This window comes from Diorhabda carinulata, chromosome X, assembly GCF_026250575.1.
Source record: "Diorhabda carinulata isolate Delta chromosome X, icDioCari1.1, whole genome shotgun sequence".
In the NCBI taxonomy this organism is placed as follows: Eukaryota; Metazoa; Arthropoda; class Insecta; order Coleoptera; family Chrysomelidae; genus Diorhabda; species Diorhabda carinulata.
Genome location: NC_079472.1, coordinates 19,722,158 through 19,747,086, shown reverse-complemented (window position 1 = coordinate 19,747,086; position 24,929 = coordinate 19,722,158). Strand labels below are relative to the sequence as shown.

The following is a 24,929-nucleotide window of genomic DNA, read 5'->3' as shown; positions in this document are numbered from 1 at the left end:
TAAGGGTTGAAAATGGATGTAATAAAATCCCTGTGACGTACAACATACGGTTTTATCCCTCCCAGATTATATCACAGAAGTTGTTCATGTAAACCATCGAACAATAACATTTCTATCGACCTAGAGATTCCTCACGTTATCATAAACTTGATAATTAGAAAGTCATTTAAAATTATATATATATATATATATATATATATATATATATATATATATATATATAAACAATTTAACAAAGTAACCACCAGATGTATCAAATGCTTTATTTTTTAACTCGACAACAGGATTTCTTTGCTTTCTGGAGAGTAAAGTTAACCAAAACTATCTCTTATAGCATCCAGATGTAGTTGTATGTTATTTCTATGAAATACAGCGCGCGCGTATGTTTTTTTTGTCTATCAGAATTTAAGTTTTACATTTTTTTGTATTATTTTCATATTAATTATTCAAAAATTAATTCTTGTGATTCTAATAAAATAGTTTCTTCATACTAATACGTTTTTGTGAGCTTCAAACAAAAAATAAATAAATAAAAATGGAGCTGCTCATAAGTAACTGAAGCGAAAGGCTGATTCCTATAGGCATAGCCCCAATGAGCTCACTTCTTGGAAATCCTGATCCACTGGGATGTTAAATAATTGTACAGCAAGCAAAATATGGACGAAATAAATCATACTCGATAATAATATTTCTATTTTTGCCACATGATTGCATTTAATGACATTCTACTCGCAGTAAATATTTAGCCCAGAAACTATAGACGACTTGAGCAGAAATATAGATATATTGAACACCCGAACCCTTTAACTTTGGTGTACCCTACAAACTGTAAAGTCGTCGAAAACTGTTGATGTCGACTTTAAGTAATAGTTGAATTGTGAAGGGTTAATACAATTTCCAATTTTGAACAAATCAGGGCATTTGGATTAAGTAGCCCTGTTCATAAATGAAACAAGTTTTTCTTTTGGTACTTTTAATGAGACAAAATTATAGAAATGTTTTTATTTCCTTACTTTTTACTAAATACTCAATGTACTCATGAGAAATTTCTCAACGTACTTTTAGAATAGCCAAAGTATACGGTGAGAGGCCCACAAATATATTTCGCCCTGAGCCCTACCCACTCCTAATTCCGCCACTGTGTCAAAGATCTTCTAAGCAGCAACACAATTCACTTTTGTTTGAAAAGGTGTCTGTTTTAAGGTCTGGACACACTTGTTATACACCACTCCAATCCGACTCGGTTTCGATTTTGCTCCAAAGAAAGGATCAGACATATTCCACACGGTTCCGGGTTGTTTTCGATTTGCAACTCCGGCTTTATACATTCGCCACTCTCGCCAATCCCAAATCAATTAAAATCGCGAAAAGTTCTGTGCGCAAAATTTCAGAACTGCGATTTAACCATGATGGCATGCATCTTGCACAATTTTCATTGTGTGTGAGCTACCTGACGGTCCTGATGATAGGATTTGAGACGAGAGATCGTCCTCAGAACTCTTATCGTCCTAGCGAGGCAAAAATCGTGAAGCATTTAATTTGAGGTAGCAGTGTAGGGTAGGCCTTTATGATATAATTTTATTTAATTTTCGTATTATCATTCAATTTAGTCAGTATCCATTTAATAAAAGTGTGTATCTCGTTTTTAATTGATTGTGTTTATGCGTTTACTTTGTAAGTAATAAGTTAAGATAATATTAAGATAACATTTAATTCCTTCGCTTTTTTTTTTAGATTGTAGTCGGCGTTTCAGAACTGATCGTTTGACTGGTCATATAGTACTGGATACATCTTCATTTCTTCAATAAAATTTTTTGATTTTATACCAGACATTATTGCCAATTTAGTAAAAAATCACTGCAAAAACTCAAACATTTTATTACAAATTCCGACCGACACGTGTTCTGCAGCCGTTCAACAAATGATCGTAGTCGTGTTGGAGTCGGATTGGACACGTGTCGTAAAGATGTGAACTACACTGTTCAAACTCTAGAGTCATTTCTCAGACTCTAGTTCCACCGTATGATCGTAGTTGGATTGGAAGGATGCATGATTGGTGTGTCTCGGCCTTTAAACGTTGGTGAAGTTGGTGAATAACTTAAAAATATTGTACTCAGAGTAATACTAATTATATTTATCCGACACAAAACTGTTGTTATCATAATAGGATTGCTCTTTTTCTGTTTTAGATGCGCCGTAGTTGTCTTTGTTGGTACTGAGTGGCTCTGTTTCTTTCGCCCATGGCTGAAGTTCGCCAGATACGAAGGATCCGTAGAAAACGGCTCCAAATAAGTAGAGCCCTGACGAAATATAGAAAACTATCCTCCATTCATCTACATTAGTCTGAAAAAATATAATTAGACTATAAATGAATTAATAATTAGAAAAAAGTACAATTGGAATTGGAAGTATCTTAATTAGATATTATTATAATTATCATCTTTTTGAGTTAAACAATTAATTGGAAATGATTGAACGCGATCTGATGTTGAGGTTATGAATCTATTTACCTCGTCTGTAACCAAATACCCAGTTATTATTGGACTAACAATACCGGGTATAGTGGCAAAGGTATTTCCAAAACCCATCAATATACTAGCATACTGAGGAGCGATGTCTAAGTGGTTGATACTGTAAATTGAAAAATTTTATTAAATAACTTTCGTAAATTCTATTTCCATCACTGAATCATATGATTGTGATAAGAATATTGAAATAGTATGAAGAAGTATAGATAAAAGTAGGTATGTAATACGATGGTCCCAGAAGAACCAGATACCAGAAATAAACTTTAACTTGCTGTTAGCCTTGAATTTGCCTGTAGATGGATCGATCTTTGCCTTCTTTGGAATCGGTTCTCCCTTTTCAGTGCATTGTTTTGATTGTCCTTTTACTTCAAGCGCACTCCGGGACATTATCTAGAATAATACCAGTATGAACAAGAGCCACATATTAAATGCTTCAAGTTTTTTGATCATTTGAGGTTTCGAGGTTTAAGTTTCCACTCCGTCCAGCAGTACTAACCACACATAACATTCCATGAATCCTATTCTGACGTGGAGGTTTAGATTTCTGTTTGCAAACATCGAGGAGTACTTGACAAATGCCTTTCGAGTCATTTCAATTCTGATCTTGATTTCTTCGTCTGGATCCATTTGAGCGTTTATGACTGAACCAAGATAATTGTATTTTGCGCCCATTCTATTTATTTTCCATTCAGTGTGAGAGTAGGGTAGAAGTAATATTAATATTTATAACCATGAATTTAGTTTTTCCAATATAGAGAATCCTACATTTTCACATTCTCGGTTGATTCTCTCTAATAGGATTTGAAGATCTTCTTTACTCTCAGCCGGTTCCTACGATGTTTACCCCCTCATGTCCCTCCTCTAGCACTTTCCGAAATACAAACTGAAAAAATAAATTGAATAGTTGAGGAGAAAAATCACAGCCTCGGTGAACTCCGTTTTGAATTTCGATTCCGTCTGTCTCTATGTTCTCAATACGCATTACTGCCGTTTGATCGCTTGGATTTGAGTTAATAGTTGTTAAATTCTCTATAAGTTTATCGTGTTGGACTTTATCAAAGGTATACCGGAAATCAATGGGATTAATCGTCTCAGATTTCTCAAAGTCGTATATCTTTATGTTAAATTCATCAACTCATTCTTATGGTGCGTTCCCACTAGGCGTGATTTACTGGAGTGAATCAAGTTTCTGTAGGAACATATATTAAGGAAGTTGAGTGTGCAAATTGTAAAGACTGACAGACTGATGCTCAAATTCTTTCAATTGAGATCAGAATAAAAAAAAAACATCTTGTCGGCAGCTTCATTGGTTCCTTTAGTCCCTTTAGAGAGTAGCGGTTAATTTTTTTGTAATAGAGTATAATTATGAATGTAGCTTAACCTGAAGGTTTGACCATTAACCTTCCGGCGGGCACGCCGTTGTACTGAGTGCTATCGGTGTTCTGTATCGATTTTCCCTTATACCTGAAGGATTAACGAGACTTCTCACCTCTCATTATTCCATCCCAACTACAACTTTTACACAATAGAAAAGAAAGCAGAAAAAATATGCAGTAGTTTCATCATAAACAACCATGAATAATAATTATACTGTATGGTTTATAATAGTTTATATATAATAAAATAACAAAGAAGAAATGAAACTACAGTAAAACAAGAAATAGGAGCTAATTTTTGGGTAGAATTCAGTTAATCCATTGTAAAAAACACAGGTAAGAGTAAATAATCTATTTTAGCAAAATTAAATCTAAAAATAAACATCAACATGAAGGTTTTAAATGAAATAAACTTGTGTTGTACTCAGTACAACGCGTGCCTGTTGGTGTGAAAGGCATATAATACGTTGACGAATAAATTTTATCCTATCAAGAAATTTTACAGGATTTGGCAACGTTTTCCAAAGTGTCCTATTTCATTTCCAATCGATACATACCTGAATCCTGCCCAAGCGAAAGCACCTAGACCTACAGCCATAGTAATACAGAACGTGGCACCGGCAGGTGTCAACCAATAGGTAGCGGTCATCATAAATACAGTCTGGGCGAGAAACCCGCTACAATTGAAAATTCTTCTGACCTGAGTGACGCTTAAAATTCTTTTGACTATAAACCAATCGGCGAAATGGCCGGAAAATTGAGTCATTATAGCCATTAGTAAATACGGTAATGCTGAATTAAATCCAGCTGCGTTCAGATCAAAGTTCATTACACCTAAAAAGCTTTATTATTATAACATAATTGGAATAACGAAAATATTTCAAAAACTAACGTTTCATGAATTTGGGTAATTGCGTCAACATGGTATAAAATCCCCAATTTTCACAGAAATGCGACACAGTTATCGCCCAAACAGGCATTGATGTTAAGAAAGAGCACCAAGGAATTTTCATTTTCTTATTACTTTTTGCTTCAAGAGAATTGATGATGTAGCTCAATTCTTTTTTTGTTATTTTTGGATCATCTTCGGGAGAATCCGTTATCAAAGTCATCCACAAAAGACACCAAATAATACCAACTGTACCTGAAACGTTATTCTGTAATAAATTACTACGAGGGTTTGAGAGAAAATGTCCTTACCAAAAAAATAGAAGATGCTCTGCCATCCTAGTGCAGAAGCTAATATTGAGCATAAAGGCATTGATACTACAGTACCTACATAACTACCAGAAAAAGCGATTGTTGCTAAACGACTTCTTTCTACTGGAGGCGCCCACTTAGCCCAAATTGCGTGGATACATGGATAAGTGACACCCTTTATAAAACAATTATTTCAATTCCAATAGTAGTAAGTATTAAGAGGTATTTCAAAAAATAAACCAATCAACAACAACCACGACACTCCAGTGCCACAAATATGTATAGTGTGTACTGAAAAATACTCACAAGGTATTTTTTTATGTATTTAACCTTTTGAAGTTTATTAAAAATTCTAATTATTGAACTAATACTCAATATACGGGCTATATATAGTACATAGAAAGTTGCATTTACTCAATTGTTATATGAAAGAATTCCTTAAACGAGTGAAGCAAATGATCTGAATGGAAGCAATAACAATAAGGTCGTACATATTGTATATAGTTTTATGGTATTTTACCTTCACTACCTTGTAACTTCCTCAATGTGTGGCTTACACATTAACAACAGAATTAAAAAATATAATTGAAGCTTAAATTCCAAATTTTATATTTCCCTGAAATAAGTCCACCTCTGAAAAACTTGTGTTTCATTAAGTACTGATTTACTATACTGCTTTTTTCAAATGGATTGTGTTCTATGGGTTCTTTTTCTGTTGGCAAGATGGCAAATTATAGTTTGTCTCATTACTGCCAAATTGGCACGTTTAGTATCTAGAGCAACAGAAACGTATTCACATATGTATTAAAATTCAATTCCACTGAATCATTGTTATGTTTATTATTATTATTTCATATTTTTAAAAAGGCAATATCAAAATGAAATATATAAAAGTTTACAACAGAGAAACATTATCAAATGTATATGTGAAAAGAACGATGAAGCAGGTGAGAACAAAAATGACTAATCCGAGGATTTGACGGCAAAAGAATGACAAGATGAAAGAGAATGGATGAAAGAAATGGAATCAATAATGAAGCAGATACAAATAGGTTAAAAAATATGCCATATGGAATTGAAGCATAATTTCAATAATATGGTATTAAAATTAAGAAGTATGATCAATATGGATAAATAATAGTAACGGGAGTAAAGAAGAGGCGGGGACATTCGAAGCGATGTAATCAAGATGTACATGAAAGAATTAGTGCGGAAATTAAACTTTATTAGGTCTTGAGTAAAAATTTTCTAACAAGAAAAGAAATATCAAAAAAATATCAAGACTAACGTGTTAAGATCAATATTTTTAATAGTTCTCATACACAAAGTTGGGTATTTACAAACCCAAACAAAAGCAAAATTCAAACAGCAGATATGAAGTGGTTACACAGAGTCGGACGTCTCGCCACAAAGGCTCGAATACGAAACAAAACAATAGGAAAACCAAATAAGACTTGAATGAAGTATTATTATTATTCCAGTGATTCGAGTGGTGCCTGCCGTCTGGAGATACATGTAGATGTTGATCTTGAACTTCTATAAGTTGTATAGCTGATTCTGCAGGTTCGCATTAAATGAGTCTCGAAAAATTGAGCTTCTGGGCGTCTGCAAGGCGAACCACATCTGCCTGTAGAGTAGGTCTTGCAAAAACTGCTGTAAGTAGGATTATGTTGGATAAATCGGAAGAGGATTTGCCGCGGTAGTATCGGCAAAACAAATCAGATTGGCGATCTTACTTCTATGCTCTAAGCTTCAGGTCAGCTCAGCAATATTCTAAAGATGAACGAATCTGCCTTGTAGAAGTTCAAAAACTGTTAGGGAGCATATAGTTTTTTTGGCTTAAACAGGATATCCTAAGTCACAGTGCCAGCCTTCTTTGTAAAAACAGCAACCTTGGTCTGGGCTGCATTAAACTCAATCAGATTGCTTCCGCCGTAATAGTAGCAAAGGAAATCTCGGAAAAAACTATTACGGAAGTATTGATGAAAAATGGATAAAGAATATCAAAAAACAAAAAATTGAGAAGAGTGGAGGAAATTTAATTTATTCATCAATAAAAAAACACACCACCCGAACTGACAGCTGGTACAAGGGATTTATAATTATATATAAAAAGAAAGGTTATGGTTTACAAAGATTAACCTTATTTTTATTGCTTGCGGGTGCAATTACAATGTTCGCTAAATTAATGGACTAGCTTTTGAGTTTTTTCGAGAACTTTTGCTCCTGAAATCGACTCAAGGGGCTTATATTTACTATATAATACATCCAATTTCTATTTACTAAGAAATTCTCCAAGAATAAGACAAAGTGAATCATAATTAATTTGAAGTGGCTGAATCCTGATTTTTGCTATTGATTCAAAAGTTGATTGACTGTTATTTGTGGCTGCACTGTGACTTTTGATCGTCTTTTTTTAGAAACCAAACATCATTTTATCAAGAAGAATCTAGACATAATTAGTAGTACCATGGTTTATATCATCCAATGTAAGACAAAGTAGTAATTCGAATAAAAACTGAAAACAACGAAGTTGATACTTACTTCGAAAATTCCCTCAATTATCCTTACAGCTAGCAAAAAGTAAACACTTGTTTGTGCAATCCAAGGGGTAACTAAAGTTAAAGCCGCCGTAACGGCAATGCCGACACCAAACACTCTTTTTCCACCATATTTCGCCGCCAACAATCCACCAAGAAGTTGAGTTGTTATATAGCCGTAAAAAAATGAACTAAGTATATAACCTTGTAGTTGTGTATCCCAGTCAAAATCTCTTGTCTAAAATCAAATACATAACTATCAACCAAAATAACAAACGTTTTAAATAGGTTATAAAGTACTATATAGATAATATTTATATTACAATTATAAAATAAATTTGATATTTAAAAAATATGTTCCATGATACAATAGATCATTTATCGAGAATTAACTATATAATTTTGGAAATTAGTATACGTAATTCGATCCTTGAATAGTATGCGACATTATAAAGAGATTCAAAAGTTCAGATTTCACATGCATCCTTCGAATCTACGGGGGTTGTCTAAAACGTTTCCTACCTCTCGAAGAAACATGATATTTTTTATAAAAATTTTTATTTCTCAATAAAATCCCCTTTCCTTTCCAGTCCATACACTTAGTTCAGCGATATTCAACCCTTCAAAATACATTAGAACTCCGCTAATCCAAACTAATTAGGACCGGGGCCAGTTTAGATTGCCGGAAATTCGAATTAACCGATTATTGGTTTCAAAGGAAAACAATTTTAATTAAACTTTGTTTTTGTTGGTTAAAATGCTAAGTGAAATACGTTGCATTTAGAAAAAAGAAAAAAAATTAATTCAAGAACAACGGAAAGAGTTGACAAAAGATGGTTTGTAATGAAGTATTTATGTGTCACTAGGCGCATTCTCCCCTCTTTTCTTCCGCTCAGACATTACAGTTTTTTTACTTGCGCCAGTTTTTATTGCAGTGTTCGAGTATTGTCTAAGACTATCTTTTTATTAATAATAAAATATACGACTTGTACCTTAAAAGAAAAACTCGAGGTTTTGAATGGTTTAGATAAAGACGAGAATGCAACAACGCTAGCAGTAGAGTTTGGAGTAGGTAAGGCTATAATTTCTGACTGAAAAAAAACCTTATCAAGGTACAGTTCTGAACAGCATATACAAATAATAGTCGCCGTCTTTCTCCTCAAAATAGACGTTTACGTATGCTACAAAATTCTCGTCTGAACAAAATATTTTTCCTGCAAGCGAAACTTTCAGGTTAGGAAAAAGTTGCTGTAGTCAGATCTGGTGAATACGGTGGATGGTCAAACAATTTTAACCATGGTAATTATTGAAGTGTAAGAAAGTTCTTTGTCCTAATGAAAAAGCATCTTCTTTTCATCATTAAAATGCTTATGCTTCCTTGTAATTCCTTCCTTCACTTTATCAAGCAATGATGGGCATTACTCTCCTGCTATTGTCCATTCATATTGGTCCAAAGTGAGCAAATACGGCACTCGTTTATGGCGAATAATATGCCGATAGCCTTTTATATCTCTGCAACATCAATTTGACGGTCATTCAGAATCATTTAGTGAACTTCTTCAATTATATCGCTGACCGTCCCGATCGCTCGTCTTCAGTAACTACTACGTCTACCTTTGAATTCAATTGTCTATCCTGAATGTTGATGTAGAAGCTTTGTACATAGTATCTAGCTCCTCTCTTATGAGGGTCATTGTCTTCCAAAATCTAATATTTAATGATAGCCCGATCAACATTTTTTTCATTTTCAGAATAATCTTCATAACGACTCATTCATATTGTCATACAGAAACTTAGCGTGCAGAATGTCTGAAATTTATATATTTTCCAATTTTTAATGTTGCAGGTTGCAGGTTGAGATAAGAAGCTTTTCAGACAACTCCTTGTACATAAATAATAAAAGAAAATGTATACTGTTTGCCCGCAATCTGAATATCTATAAAAATAAGCAAAATTATTTAGATAGTACGAGAATATGGAATATGATAAGTCGATGTTTATGAAACAAAACGATTGGAAATTACAGTTTGACTGGATTGTTTAGAAATGGGTTTAGCTTTTAAAGAGCCCGAAACCTTTTTAATTTCTACTCCAGTAGTTTGTTCACATTGTAGGTTTCGATTATTCAAAAAATCAAAAGCTTTTTAATGTCTCCATTGTCCTCTAAAACAATTTCAATAAAATTTTTATGATTAAAACCCACAATTAACCTTTAAGTGTATGAAGTAGATTAGTTAGTTTATTAAATACCCAAATCGTAATGTGATAAATATTCTCATATTTTCGTCGTCCGAAAATTTATTTTTAAAAATTTATTAAACTCGAAATTACAATTATTTCAAAAAGTTTGAATGAACAGGATTAATTTCACAAGCGAAATAACTACAATTCATTATCTTATTATTTACCACAATCCCATTTAAGTATAATAAAATAATTGCTGACTTTGATCCTTATGCGTTTTAATTTTTAGAAAGTTTTGGAATTTTCTTTCACGTTATTTTTTTATTTGAATCAGATTTTTTTCATTTAAATTGGAATTTTTTAACAAGTCTTCAAATTTATAATTATTCATTACTTTATATCTGTAAAAGTAATACAATATCTAAAAACCGAATCATAAAATATAATTGAAATAACTTTTATGTCAGAAGCTGCGCCTTTTATATATAAGTATAACATCATTTTCAACACTGATGGATGATCAGATTTAACATCAGATTTAAATCAACGTACCTTGCTTAATGGGCAAATAAAATAAAATGCAAGTAATTTGGAATAAAAACGCCCAAGCATACCAGCCGTTATTCAATGTTTTATTTTTACATCCAACGAACTTAGAACTACTTCTGAAATCACGTGATTATTACATGCCAAGCAGTTGGGCAAACTGAACGAATTTTCGTAAAGGTAGAGACTTTTATCACATTTCCCATTACGAGTTGGGAATTTTATAATCTAATCGGTAAATTTTATACATATATATTAAATAGCCTGTATAATCAAATATAGAAACACCCTGTATAATCACTAATAATATATAAAATAAAAGAAGTAGAATTTTTATTATAGTCCAAGTACGTCTCTGTTAAAATTCAATTCAGTTCAGTAGGGGTTCGTATTTCTATATCAAAATGGATCATTTATTGAGATCTCTCTGTGATAAATCGTTGTGGGTCGAATATAGAAACACCCTGTATAATCACTGGTAATATATAAAATAGAAGAAGTAGAATTTTTATTATAGTCCAAGTACGTCTCTGTTAAAATTCGGTTCAGTAAAAGTAACTACGTTACTGCTTTGCTATTGACAGTCGTTGATTTTTATCATTTGATATAGCATTTTAATGTCAATAAATATCCCACAGATTGATTAACACCATTTGTTTATATTAAACTTATTGAATACATTACACTTATTTGGTAATTGGATGAATATATATGGATGGAAATAATGATTATTCAGTAGTTATGGAGAGTCCGGCAATTTCCTAAACAAAAAGTAAATATAGCATAGAAGGCTAAATTAAACTAAAACGACTATTTTATATAACGTTTTCAACTATTTAGGTAGGTGCCCACTTTTTTCAACAGTAGAAACAAAACGAAATCATTTTACAAATTAGGAATTTTACGAGATAAATTGACACAAATTTTGATGAAGATTGAAAAATTCAGAACTAATATATAAGTTGAATATTTATTGATATACGTGCCCAATTTCTTAGCACAGAACTAGCTACAGCTTAATTGGACTGAAAAATCATAATTCCCATGGAAAAACCTCATTCTACGTACTATTAAGATTCTTTTTTTCTTTTTTTATTGACTGAAACTGATCAAATTTACGATACATCCAAGATTCAAGGTTATATTGCGATAGCAGGAAGAGATTGAATTGATAATGAGAATGTGACCTACAAATTAACCAAACCTATCAAACATATATGGATTATGTTCCATCAACGATATGTCTCATTGAAAATATGGTGACATGTGAAACTTTCCGCTTTGTATGGATCTGTATTAGTAAGATTACAGGTGTGAATACCCGGAAATTCAACGACTTTATTTTTTGCTAACGTGATAGCCATACATCACAAAAATCCTTCAAATAAAACTTAATAATGCAATAAAGCCTTTCAGTCTCACTCGCATGCAATTTCTTGCACGTTGTTTGGCATCATGTCAAGCGGCCTTTTAACCAAAAACCTAGTGTCAAAAACTACTATTCCACGTATTCCTCGACATCGCTAACAGAATTTAACATATTTTATATGGATTAGAAGTTTAAATTGAATATTTTCCTATTGACACATCTATTTTTAACCTATTTGCCATACATGTTTTGTGATTCTGGCTCTCAAGTATTGAGTTAGCGACAAAGTAATTTTGGTTTTGTAGTTTGAAATAAAAAAATTTTCTTAATAAAGAATAGTTTTTAAGCAGTTAGATATTTTCCATTTTGCTCATTGATCTTTTGCCATATTTCTTTCAGCTTCATGATTCCGCTCTCATAAAATTTCTGGTCCTCATGAGCAAAAATCTGAAACAAGTGCAATTGAAGTTCATCGTCATTTGTGAAAGTTTAACCATTGCATTATCATGGTGGAGCACTAAACCTTTCCGATTTGACAATTCTGTCCATTTTTTTTCGATTCCTCCATCCAGTTTCATTAATTTTTCACAGTAAACATCAGAATTGATAGTTTGATTCCTTGGAAGCTATTAAAAAAATACAATTCCTTTGTAATCCTACCAAGCTGGCAGCTGGAGCTTTTTTGTTGCTTTTCAGCTTTCGATGTGGTTTGTGCTGGTTCATTGTGTTTGCTCTATGATCGTTTTCGAACTATGTTACTGTACAGGATCCATTTTTCATCACCAACGATTATTCTTACCAAGAAATGGTCATTCCACAACGATTTACTAATTGTACACTCAGAGACAGATAATAATAATAATAAAATATTGTGTTTGGCTGAATACAATCCAGTTTACATCATTTAAAGTTGGTTGAACAAAGTCTCATGTATTTCTAGTATTTCCGTTTATTGTTTTAAATATGATCAATATTACCAAAAAGGATAAAAACATTGTGATTCGTCATCATATTTTTCGTCGATATTCAAATATTGAATCAATCCATTATTCACATTATTTCGAAATTGCTTTAAGCACTTGTTTGAGCGATTGGAGATGTCGCCAAATAAATTTATTGTTAATGGTATTTCAACTACACGTCTGTTTTGCGATTGTCAGTGTCGCCTAAAGAATGTTTTGTTTGTTTTAAACCTTAAATTTCAAACAAAAGTGAAAATGTGATAATAAAATTATTCGCTAAGCTGACGAAGCTGGATATATTAAAGTATTTAAAAGTATTAACAAGGTGGATGTTGTAATAGATAACCTGTGAAAAGGTTATAGTAAAAGAATAAGCAAAAGATGATTACTAAGTTAAGTAAGATTGTTGAAATATGGGAATATTTATTCATGGAATTATGAACCATACAAATAGAATTAATTTGCGACACTGAAATTGTTAGAATATGTAGAATTATTATGAATCTGAAGGTACCTTACGGGACATTTTCATTGTGGAGAAAATTTCAAATATGAAAAAATAGATATAAATATGATCACATTAGAATCGTCACAGATTATGTATTGAAGAAAGATCTATTAATGCCTGATTAGGGAATTCTTTGAATCAAAAAGACAAATTGTTTATCTCTATGAGACTTAGTCTAGTTGATCCAAGGTAGGCTCAGTCGACTTCTACGAGGACATAACTGCTTCATTAGTTGAAAGCGGTCTCGTAGTTAACTCTTACCTAATCTACGTGCTAGATCAATCATGTTTTTATAGCAATAGCAACCAAAGGTTTATATATACCTCCAAAAGCGACAGAAAGACAGATCATACAATTTTTTGAATGCTATAATATTTCTTAATATTTCTTACAGACCCCCGCTTTGTAAAATCCATAATAAATAATATGGATTCTTAGTACTCTATAATCGGTTTTTGACAATCATCACCGCTTGTCACCTAACAATTTTTTTTTTTATTTAAATATATCATACATGTCTAGGCATCGACAAAAGTAAATATTTCATGGTTTTCTATTTTTACAAAATTTAATATTTACTGAAGGAGGAGCTAGTCTTAATAGATAGAAGAAAGAGAAAATATGTTCAAGGTGCATTTATGATTCCCCTATATGAGGGTACAAAATATCACAAACAAAGGAAAGAAATTCAAAATGCAACTTGTTTAGTCGTAAATTTCGTTCGTCAATCCAAAGTTACTTGTGAAAGTCTGTTAATTGGGCTACTTCAACCTTGGAAAGGGCTAAATGAGCTTGGTGTGTATGTGCTGTCTAAAATGAGATATTACCAATGAGATAAAGGTCTTGGTGCATGAAGATACCAATTCACTGTCCAATAGTTTTGAGATATTAAGAAATAAAATAATGTTAGTGGAGCATTTCTAGATTTAAATAAAAAATCTAATACTATCAATCCACAAGCAATTGATAGTTTTCATTCTTTTTATTTCTCTGCCCTTTTTAATATTTTTGATAACCCCAGTATAAGTTGAATAGAATATGGTAGATGTTCTTAGATCTTCTTTTTTTCATTTCTATAGTTTATACAAAACACAAGAGATTCTGCAATTATTACTTACTCTAATGACGGTTCCATTTTCTAAAGTAAAGTTTCTATATTCAGTCATAGCTACAATAGCGATGCTCAAATTTACACGCAAAGCGTAAGACGTAAAGAATCCTAGAAAAGCCAGTACTGCAACAATATATCTTCTCATTCTCCAAAAGGTCCATAGACTTCCCATTGATTCTAGAGAACTGAAAAATAATTATAAATATGAAGAATTATGTTCAAATTTTTACAAACTTTATTTTGAGTTGAAAATACGACGACCAAGGGCGTCCCCAAGGGGGGTAGTGGACAGTTGCCCCCCCCCCTAGAAATCAAATGTAGCGAGCCGCAAACCAACCAAAGTCCTAAGGCCGTGCGAGCAATTGACTTCCTTACCTATTGATAAATTCCGCATCTCATGACAAATTAAGGTTTAATGTATATTGTAGAAAGTATTGGCATATTCAGAATAACATTAAGATTTTTAAAATCTCAATTTTCATCACGACTATATCAGATTTGCAAAAACGAAAGACCATTAAACAGTGTAAAAATAGATGTAGATAGGTATGATGTGTGTGTGTGTATTGCATTTCTTTCTTCAACGGCCGTTCACCAGCATTCACGTTAATTTTGTATAATTTGTGTCCAATTTGTAGCTTTAGACGTGGTCAAAGCCTCGGAACAAGTTAAAAGGATTTTACATTTAATTAAAAACCACCGTGGAAAAACGGAAACAGTGACAGACGAAATTAAAAAGGAAACAGCTGTTGTTGCAGAGAAAGTCGGACTTGAGGATGACATTACAACAATGCCACGTAATACGGGAAAACAACGTCATAGAAGCGATCATCCAGTTGAAAGCCCTTCAGAATACTGGAAGAGGTCTTTAGTAATACTATACTTGGATTCAATTATCACCTCCATTGAAGTACGTTTTGCTGAAGAGAACACACCATCATTCGCATTATCTAAGTTACACCTGGCGCAGATGCAGAAGATGACAATTGAAAATCTGAATCTATTGACCAGATTTATGATTTACCGAATATAAAGAATGAAATCGAACTTTGGCAGCAATTATGGAACGATAGGCTTAATATAACAAATCTAACAGCTGTTGATGTCCAAAAAGAAGCAAATTCTTTCTTTCCCGAAACGGAAAAAGCATTAAAAATTTTGATCGAATTACCATGCACAACCTATGCAGTAGAGCGATCCTTTAGCAGTCTCAGAAGACTAAAAACATGACTGGGACGTAGTTTTGTTTTAGTTATGTCCCTCATAAGGAATTTTTTTTTCTCTACAATACCCACAATAATACTGTCTGAAGTGCGTTTCTATAACCAAGTTCCCAAGCCTGGCTGAACTTTTTGTGTAATCCGACTTCGGCCATCCTATAGTCAGCCAGGCTTGGCAGAACTCTAAATAACTACGAGTATATAAAGTTTTGTTCTAATATCTTATCCATAATAGATATGTTAACGTAAAAAGTAATAATTTTTTATGAATAAAATTCTGGAGCCCTCTTGGACATGTGTTCCGGGGCTACAGACCCCCCCCCCAGCCCCTAGCTTAATCCGGCCCTGAATTAGAGACATCTATATAAACACAAACTTATTCATGTAGAATTATATAGACAGGAAATAACAAAGTATTTCTGTAATGTAGTTTTAATAAGACAATTATGATATTATTAAACTTTTTTATCTTTCGCAATATGTATTTAGAGAAAATAGTTATCTACAGAAAAGAATGTTACTGTTTGCGTGATAATCTAAACATTCAAATGTATGCCAATAATTTGATTGTTCATTATTGTTACTTACAAAACATCGAGAATTATTATACAGATTGATAATTTAAAGACTTAAATCTAGAATTTAAAATAAAAAATATGTAAAGTCACGTAAGACTCATTTTTTAATGTAAGGAATCGTAGTTCTATCAATTTCTGTCATGTTTAGTATAATTACATCTATAATGATAGTAGCGAAGCTGCAACAAGAACTGATTCAAGCTCTTATAGAAGAGATTCGAATTAGAAAATCAATTCATTCAATAATTTTTTCAACGATAAACACTACGGTTATTTATTGTTATTATTTTCAGTGAGTTTGGTTTCTTTGTTGGGAAATGATGAAGTCCAAAGTTGACATAATATTCAGTTTCAAAAAGTACCTTTTGAATCGTTTGAAAATACTTGTTTTGATTAACAAAACTCCTGTTAAACAATCGTCGGATTGTTGTTCAATACTTGACAATTCTTGAAATTACAATTACATATCAAAAAGTGCTTATCGCCTGCCAACTTAAATAAGTTAAAAATTAACATGAACATGGTTACCAACTTTGACTCTATATAAAACAAAATAGTGTGAGGTAAAGATAGGGTCAAGGTTGGGATAGGTCGTGTCAGCTGTCAATTTGATCAATTCTCAACATCTATTATTAAAAGTTGAGTGAGATTAAAAGGTAGGAAGTAATTTTGTTTAAGAAGAGACAGCAATGAATTGTTTATTTGTGATTACTGCATCCAAAGAAAATACAATTAAGAATTATCATCGCAGGTACAGGCTGATAATACTCAGCGTGACAGAATGGGCGGAATGTATAATAATATTTATAATTGGATTATGGCTTTATTGTTTATCAAAATATTCTCGATTAAGATCGATACACATTTGGAATTCCGATTGAGGTACCACAAAAACATGTGATTTGCACGCATCAACCGCTTCTTCAGTTGTAGAAAAACGTTGACTTCGACATATATTTTTGGTCTGCGGAACTATACGGCGGTTGATCCATCAATTCGATATTTTGACTGTTCGAAAGCGTTTTAGTTTGAACTGGTGTATGAGAGCTCCCATTATCGTGGTGGAAGATGATTTGTACCAAAATGAATGTTTCAAGTATTTGAAAATAACCCAAACGGCACTGGCATGACAACACATTCTGAGTAAGTTCACCATTCTAAATGTCAAATTTTATTATGGCAATGTCATATTCACATATCTCAAAACTTTTGTACCAACCTCTTATCTCCCATAACAAATCTTAGTAAAATTTCAAAGTGTAATTAAAAATTTAGTTTGGAGCTGAGGCTAAGGTAGAAGAAATTTGAAAATAGGTGTTATTTGAGTATTGCGAAGCGTTATCCCAGTGTTTCCACCAGGATACGTACATTTTATCTTTTATTGAATTAATCGCATCTTTTTCTCTACATAAATTACTCCATTGAATACTGAATCTTTCGCTCATCGATCAGCTTTTCATCGTTACTATATATTCCATTACGTCCATTTTCCCAAATAAATGTCGAACTCTAATTCAATACTATAGTTTGAAAGTCACAAAATGCTTCGCAGTATATATGTTACTGGAAATGTATGACATCTCAGAGTTGTAAATAAATACTAGGAAATTTATATTATTCTGAAGCTATTTAGGAAATGTATAATAAATGTACACAATTCCTAGGAATTGTATATTACTCCAATATCGTATTAGGAAATGTATAAAAAATAATGCTTTCTGTAATAAAACACGTTGTTAAAATGAGAATATTAATTTTTATTAAAGCACTCGTTCAGACAACAACGTTCAGGTAACAGTCATATAGTAAAATATAATAATCTTCATATTATCTTACTAATTAAAGCCTCGAAAATCAATTATCTGGGAACTTCTAAAAAGTCTTTCTAGCTATTATTTTTGCCGTGGAAACTTCTTCAATTAACTCTTTATAACGTTCATCTTCAATATAAGCAGTCTTCTTAGCGTTTGTTAACTTGTTAATGACTCTTAAAGTACTATAAAATGGCTCTTTCATAAGCGCGATGAGTGATTCGGTAGCCATTTTGAACAACGGCGACGTACGTACACACTGACAGTTAACGCGGCACTAGCGAGATCACTCTGATTTTCTAATATAATTTATTTGACACATTTCTGTGCGATTTTAGGAATAACATTTTACATACATTTCCGGTAACTTATACATTAAAATATATCGGGTAATGTGATTCGCAAAGATTTGTTTGTATTCTGCATATACAACGCCGCTCCTCGTGTTAGATCCATCATTATATAAGTATTATTGTCTTGTCGTCAAACTCTTTTAGTATGGATTTTAACAAAATTCTATTAATGTGGCTAGATTACGTATAGATAGGGATTATGACTTTGTGGACTTTAAATACAGCTTGACAATATTATTGAATTCATTGGTTTGAATGAAGACTTTCGATTTGTGGATATTTCTATGGAAATATTACATAGCCTAGATAGATCACAATGTATCAACAAAACCATATAAAAATTGACTAAAACGTGAGAAATTAAAGAAATTTACCGAGGATGTATTGATATCTAGTTAGCCTAGACCAGTTCCATGCATAAACAAAATACTTTATTACCATAGCAACGAACAATAACTTATTAGAAGTGTCAGTGTAAAGATTGACGTCAAAAAAGTAAACCAAAGTTACGCTATTAATTAAAAGAAAAAAGATGTCCATCTAAATTGTGAAACTCGAAAAAGTGGACTATCGAGCCATCATCACCTGTATTTAAAAGGGTTAATAGTTAAGCATATTTACGAAGATATGCTTAATACCCTTGTTGATCAATGTCCTTTGTATGCGACCGTGAAAAATTGGACTGCAAGCAAAATATCGATGCAGTTCATGACATGATTTTATCAGACCGTCGAATTGGGCTAAAACGGATATCTAAAGCACTGATTATTTCATACGAACGCGTTCGTCATATAGTTCACTTCAATTTGGACATAAGAAAAATTGCTACAAAATGGATCCCCAAATGTTTGAATGTCTACCAAAAGCGTGAAAGGGTAGAAGCAACCCGTTCGATCTGTTCTCGATTTGAAAACAATGTAGGCTTCTTAAACCGAATTGTTACTATGAATGAGACTTGGGTACATTTCTACGAACTAGAAACAAAGCAACAATCGATGCAATGGCGGTCTTCAAGACCTAAGAAGTTTCGTGTCCAAAAATCTGCTGGAAAAGTTCTTCCTTCAGTTTTTTGGGATTGCCATGGAGTAATCATGATTGATTTTTGGATAAAGGTAAAACAATACCTGGAGATTCCTATTCGACATTACTGACCACTTTACGGGAAAAAATTAAAGAGAAAAGACACGGACAGCTATCCAAACGTGTTTTATTTTTGCTGGACAACGTCCTTGCACACAAAATTCATATTGCCATGCAAAAAATTCGTGATTTAAGGTTTGAATTACTAGAACAACCCTCGTATCTACCAGATTTGGCTCCGTCCGACTATCATCTCTTTCCTCAACTAAAAAAAAGTTTAAAAGGTCGTAAATTTTCTTCCAACGAGGAGGTAATAAAAGCTGTGGAGGTCTGGTTTGCAGAGCAAGAAGAAACATTTGTTTTGAAAGGTCTAGAGACTTTGCAGGTTCGCTGTAATAAATGTATCCAATTAAGAGGAGAATAAAATATTTTGATATTGAAATTTTGCTTGGTTCTATTGTAGGCTAAGAATTTTTCAATATATCCTCGTATATCTGTATATAAACAAATGGGTACATGGGTTGAATCGCGCTGAAATTTTGAAAATTCTCGTCGTTTTTTCTTCCACTTTGAAGCCATTATGAATAGAAGGTGTAAGGGTGGTACTTCGTTCATTGATAAGAAGAGAAACGATTCCGTGGTCTCAATCTTCCTACTTAATTAAAGACCCTTTTTTTGTTGATTCCAAGGATTCAACATCTTTAATGTGTGGACTACTTTACTGTTTCGGTCTTGTGAACTTCTTTCTTTCACTTTCCCTTACTATTTTTTCTGATGTTAAATCACGGGCATATGCTAATTATTTGTTTTGATTTATTAATGATACGTCCATCGATATTACATGACCCTATTATGCCATCCGCAATACCGCTGAGAGTGTCTATGGCATTGACTTATCCCAGCATTTATTTCAAATTCTTCAGATGAAGATCCTTGTTTTGTCATGTAATGAACACCAATCGTATTAACTTTTGGGTTAGTTTCAGTTTTTCCACTTCATTTATAGATAATTTTTAGACTATCGAAAGCTTGTTCATATTCGATAAATAGAATTTGTATTCTAATATTGTGCTCATACCATTTTTAATCACTTTTTTATATTATAACTCATATTGTAAAAACGAAATTATTCATACGAAACTAATTCGTAATGAGTAATGTTTAACGAACGCATGCCATATGATTTGAGGTATTTAATTCGTGTATTGAATTGATGTAATTCGTCAAATGAAATGTGATTGCGAATAATCTAAATTCCATATTTCCTTTGTAACAAAGGTTATTGGAACCGAAATAAAGCATTTAAATTAAAATTCCAGTAAGTTGTCCTATCAAACTCCACTACTCCATACTTCCAATTATATTGAAACTCAGTTATTCCAAAAATGAACACCGCTGAAGAAGATAAAATCCTTTGTTTTTTTTTAGTGTCCACACATTTTGCTCATTCAAAAAAACATTGCACTGCTATACCAATAACTAGATAACCAATGCGCAAATTTTTCGCTAGATTTAATTTTTCGAATCGAAAAAATATGTAGAATTGTTGAATTATCGCTTTAAATAAAATATGTACTAAAATTATTTCCTTATAATTTTTAAACTAATTATCTCAAAAATCAATGTCAAGAAATCAGCCTTCATTTTCGACAAAACTTTCACCTATAATTGATCAATTAAAAATAAAAATATTGTGATAACCGTACCTTAATTGCTCGTCTCCGCTTTCATCGTCGTTTCGCACGTTGCCCCCTTCCATTTTTTGGATCATCTTCGAGGACAGGTCACTTTTATAGCACCACAACAAATTTTGTTAATTGCTATTCGAATACTTAGGTATTGCATGCCAACTACCATATGGTAAATGGCACTTCTCACTTCATCGAGCTCTTGAAACTGTATTGTTCATTTTCCTATATCTAACTTAGCGTTTCACCTGGCAAGGTTTTATCTTTTACACAATTATTTTACAGAGGCGGATTTAGAGAGCTTGAATATTAATATAAATTATTAACACTGTCATTATTCTTTAGAATTTTCATTCAATCCATAGGTTTTATTAGTTATAATTATAATAATAATTAGTTATTATAATTATTTTTACTACATACCTTATCTAAAGAAATTAACCAGTGAAATCCGACATAATATTTGAGAATATCAAACATATGAGTCTAAGGTACTTAAATTTATTATTTGGCTATTGATGGGACTGAAAAAAAGGCCGATCCTGTTTTGATGGTAAATTGTTTTTTTTTTTGTCGAATGCGGAGGTGAAGCCACTATTATTTTCATTCATATTTGTGTTTTATTTTATTATTTGAAACCAAAAATTATCATTATTGTAACTGGGTTTTAATAAGAACCAATCGATTTAAGATATCTTCAAAAATTGGTCCGGCAAATTAATTATGGTTTTTTAGAGAGTTACGCTATGACTAACAATACAAGAGACGTTCATTAATATTCACACAAAATGTTATTATTTATATCGAAGACTGATTTTTTGGTACATAACTATTAAAAGTTCAAAAAACTCTTTCATCGAGAAAAATCGAGAGAATTGTCGTGATTTGGTACAATAAAAAATATTTTCAAACATTTAATAACAATGTATTAAAACCATCAATTCCGAGAGTACCAAAATATAAGATTTTGAAGCATTAAAAGTTGCATACATTCCAGGGACCTAAGCTGCAAGTGTAGTTATAGCCATAATCTAACCTAAAATTATTATACCGGGTAAACAACGTTGTTTAGATATTTATATATTTTAATTACTAAGATAATTTTTCTATATAGTTTTATAAACTTATTCAACTCTTGAATGTATGTATATTTATAGTTCATGTCTTGTATAATTGCTTACTATAATTTTTTTATAGAATGGCCGAAGAAGGAAATGGATCTGGAGTTGAGAAAAGGAAGAGAATGTCTGTAGGACTTTACGTAAGCTGTCCACCAAATATAAAACAAGCAGTTAACGGATCGATAGAATATGGATACCATTTCATAGTTACTCAATTAACTCATCCAAATTATACTAGAGAAATTAGTAAAATTGGCTCAGTTATTGGTAGAACAGATCGTGTCATGAACAGCTCGGATTGGAATAGATTAGTAGTAGCTCAAATTACACCAACAATTGATTTAGATAGTGAAGTTGAACATATAAGGGAACATAGTAAAAAAATGTTGATGCAAGAATTAGGATTTGCGTCTCATCTTGGGATTCCAGCAATCTGGATTAGTTTAACTAAACCAAACAACGTACAGTTAGCTCGTGTTTTACTTGAAAAGTTGATGGGAGGCTTCACTTACAGTGTTTGGATAAATATTCCAATGATACATCCATCTAGATTTAGTTGTTTAGCTGAAACGCAATATGATTCTTGGAATTGGTGGAATGATTTCCGTACTTATTGTAATTATGATAAAAGATTAGGATTAGCTCTTGATCTAAGTGATTCTAAACATTTAGTACCTCCAAGTGAATTAAAAAGATGGATTGGAGAACCAGTGAGAGCTATTATCATCCCCACTTCTTATTTTTTAATCAACCAACATGGAAAACCTGTACTTTCAAAATTACATCAAGAAGTTATAAAAAAATTCATGAGCCTCGATGTTCAATATATAATAAAAAATGATGTGGATACCAATGATATATCTTTATACAATAGATACATACATTTCTTGGGAAAAAAACTTTTTGTTGGTGACACTGTGAGTGAATTTGTTCATGGTTTTGAAGACTTTTTGCAGAATCCTCTACAGCCTTTAACAGAGCATTTAGAAACCAATATTTATGAAATTTTTGAAAAGGATGATGTTAAATATGATTCCTATCAGAAAGCTGTTTACAAAGCTGTAGAAGATTTTCCTGAAGGAAAAACTCCTGTTATCATGGTTGTGGGGGCAGGAAGAGGACCCTTGGTACAAGCTGTTATCAATGTAGGCCTTATTTTAAATAGGAAGATTAAAATATATGCCGTTGAAAAAAATCCTTTTGCTATAAATACATTAATACATCGTTCTAAGGAAGAGTGGGGAAATCAAGTAACTATTGTAAATGAAGATATGAGAACATACAAACCCCCAGAACAAGCTGATATTTTGGTATCAGAGTTATTAGGTTCTTTTGGTGATAACGAATTATCACCAGAGTGCATAGATGGTGCACAACGATTTTTAAAAAAATCTGGTATATCCATTCCTCAATCATATACTTCATACTTAGCTCCTTTACAAAGTATAAAAATTTTTAATGAAATAAGAACAAACCGTCCTTTGGATAAAACTTTACAATATTGTTATGAAACTCCATATGTGACACATTTAGCAAACTTTTACGAAATAGCTCCATCACTGCCTCTTTTTACATTCACACACCCCAATTGGATAGAACCTATCAACAATCAAAGATACAAAAAACTAAAATTTCGTGCCGAGCAAAGCTGTCTACTTACAGGATTTGTTGGGTATTTTGACACAATTCTTTATAAAGATGTTACACTCAGTATCCATCCTCAAACATATACACCAGATATGGTCAGCTGGTTTCCTATTGTGTTTCCTCTGGAAAATCCTGTACATGTAGAAGAAGGAACTTGGATTGAAATGTCTTTTTGGAGAGTAGATTCAGATGAGAAAGTATGGTACGAATGGTGTTTGCATAATCCAGTGAAAACTGGTATTATCAATCCAAATGGAAGGTCATACTTCATAAAAAAACATTAGGATACATATGTACTTCATAAAAATAAATTTTTTTCTTACGATGTTTTTTTTCTGTGGAAAATCTATTTTTCTAAAGGTTTCCTTCAATAAAGTATATGTGATGGTCGATTAATTTGAATTGTTTAAAGGTTCTAGTTTCAAATGCAAATTCTTCTTTTCAGTCGTTTTTCGTCAAAACCTTGTATCCGTGGATTTAATAGCTTTACGCTGAAAATGAGAGTGATTTTTTATCTTAAAAAAACAATTTTATAACTATCGTATATTCATTACATACTAGAAACTAGAAAAACATTTAAGAATTTTGAAAAAAGTTTTTATATTATAAAAAATAGAAATTTTGAGTAATATTTTAGCTTTTAAAATTAAGTAGTTTTAAAAAAGAAATGTAGAATTTGTAAAAAAAATTGTTCTGTTATTGAATATTAATTATAAAATTTTTAAAAGAAAAAACAAGTATTGACTAAGTAGTCAATCAATTTATGAAGAACATGGTCAAGATAATTGTTTTTAAAAAACATTCTTAAAAATGTTGATTTGTTTATAAACAATTTATGAGCAAAAAATTTTGTATTCAGCTCTAAAAAAATATCTGGTTAATACACAAGATGTGATATAATGATAAAGGAAAAGTTTTATTTCTGTTAAAAAAAAAGGTAATTTAATCTTGACTGTTTATTATGAGATAATATGATTAAAACGCCTCGTATAGTTTTTTGAAATTAATGAGTAGAAAGATATTTTCAGCATTATCACAAATAATGGAGTTTTGGATTTGTAAAGAATATTTTCTTCAACTAACTGGTAATAATTTAATATACAGGAT

At 32.0% G+C, this 24,929-nt stretch overlaps 2 protein-coding genes across 5 annotated transcripts; one reads left to right on the top strand and one right to left on the bottom strand.

The window, feature by feature from the left end:
• Positions 1-2,107: 2,107 nt before the first annotated feature.
• On the bottom strand, positions 2,108-21,325 carry LOC130901293 (sialin-like). The gene is made up of 8 exons (XM_057812526.1): positions 21,073-21,325; positions 14,332-14,509; positions 7,649-7,882; positions 5,105-5,279; positions 4,797-5,048; positions 4,462-4,738; positions 2,511-2,631; positions 2,108-2,343 (listed from the first exon to the last, which is right to left on the bottom strand). Exons 1-8 carry the CDS (start codon positions 21,135-21,137, stop codon positions 2,125-2,127), a joined length of 1,521 nt encoding a protein of 506 aa, XP_057668509.1. The 5' UTR covers positions 21,138-21,325; the 3' UTR covers positions 2,108-2,124.
• Positions 16,994-24,205, top strand: LOC130901292 (protein arginine N-methyltransferase 5). Of its 4 annotated transcripts, none has more exons than XM_057812522.1 (2): positions 16,994-17,265; positions 22,252-24,205. In XM_057812522.1, the coding sequence occupies exons 1-2, from the start codon at positions 17,210-17,212 to the stop codon at positions 24,104-24,106; spliced, it is 1,911 nt and encodes a 636-aa protein (XP_057668505.1). In that variant the 5' UTR covers positions 16,994-17,209; the 3' UTR covers positions 24,107-24,205. The 4 variants fall into 4 exon arrangements, with proteins under 4 accessions (XP_057668505.1, XP_057668507.1, XP_057668508.1 ...); XM_057812524.1 differs by lacking the exon at positions 16,994-17,265 and adding an exon at positions 21,504-21,607; XM_057812525.1 differs by lacking the exon at positions 16,994-17,265 and adding an exon at positions 22,068-22,108.
• The last annotated feature ends 724 nt before the right edge of the window (positions 24,206-24,929 follow it).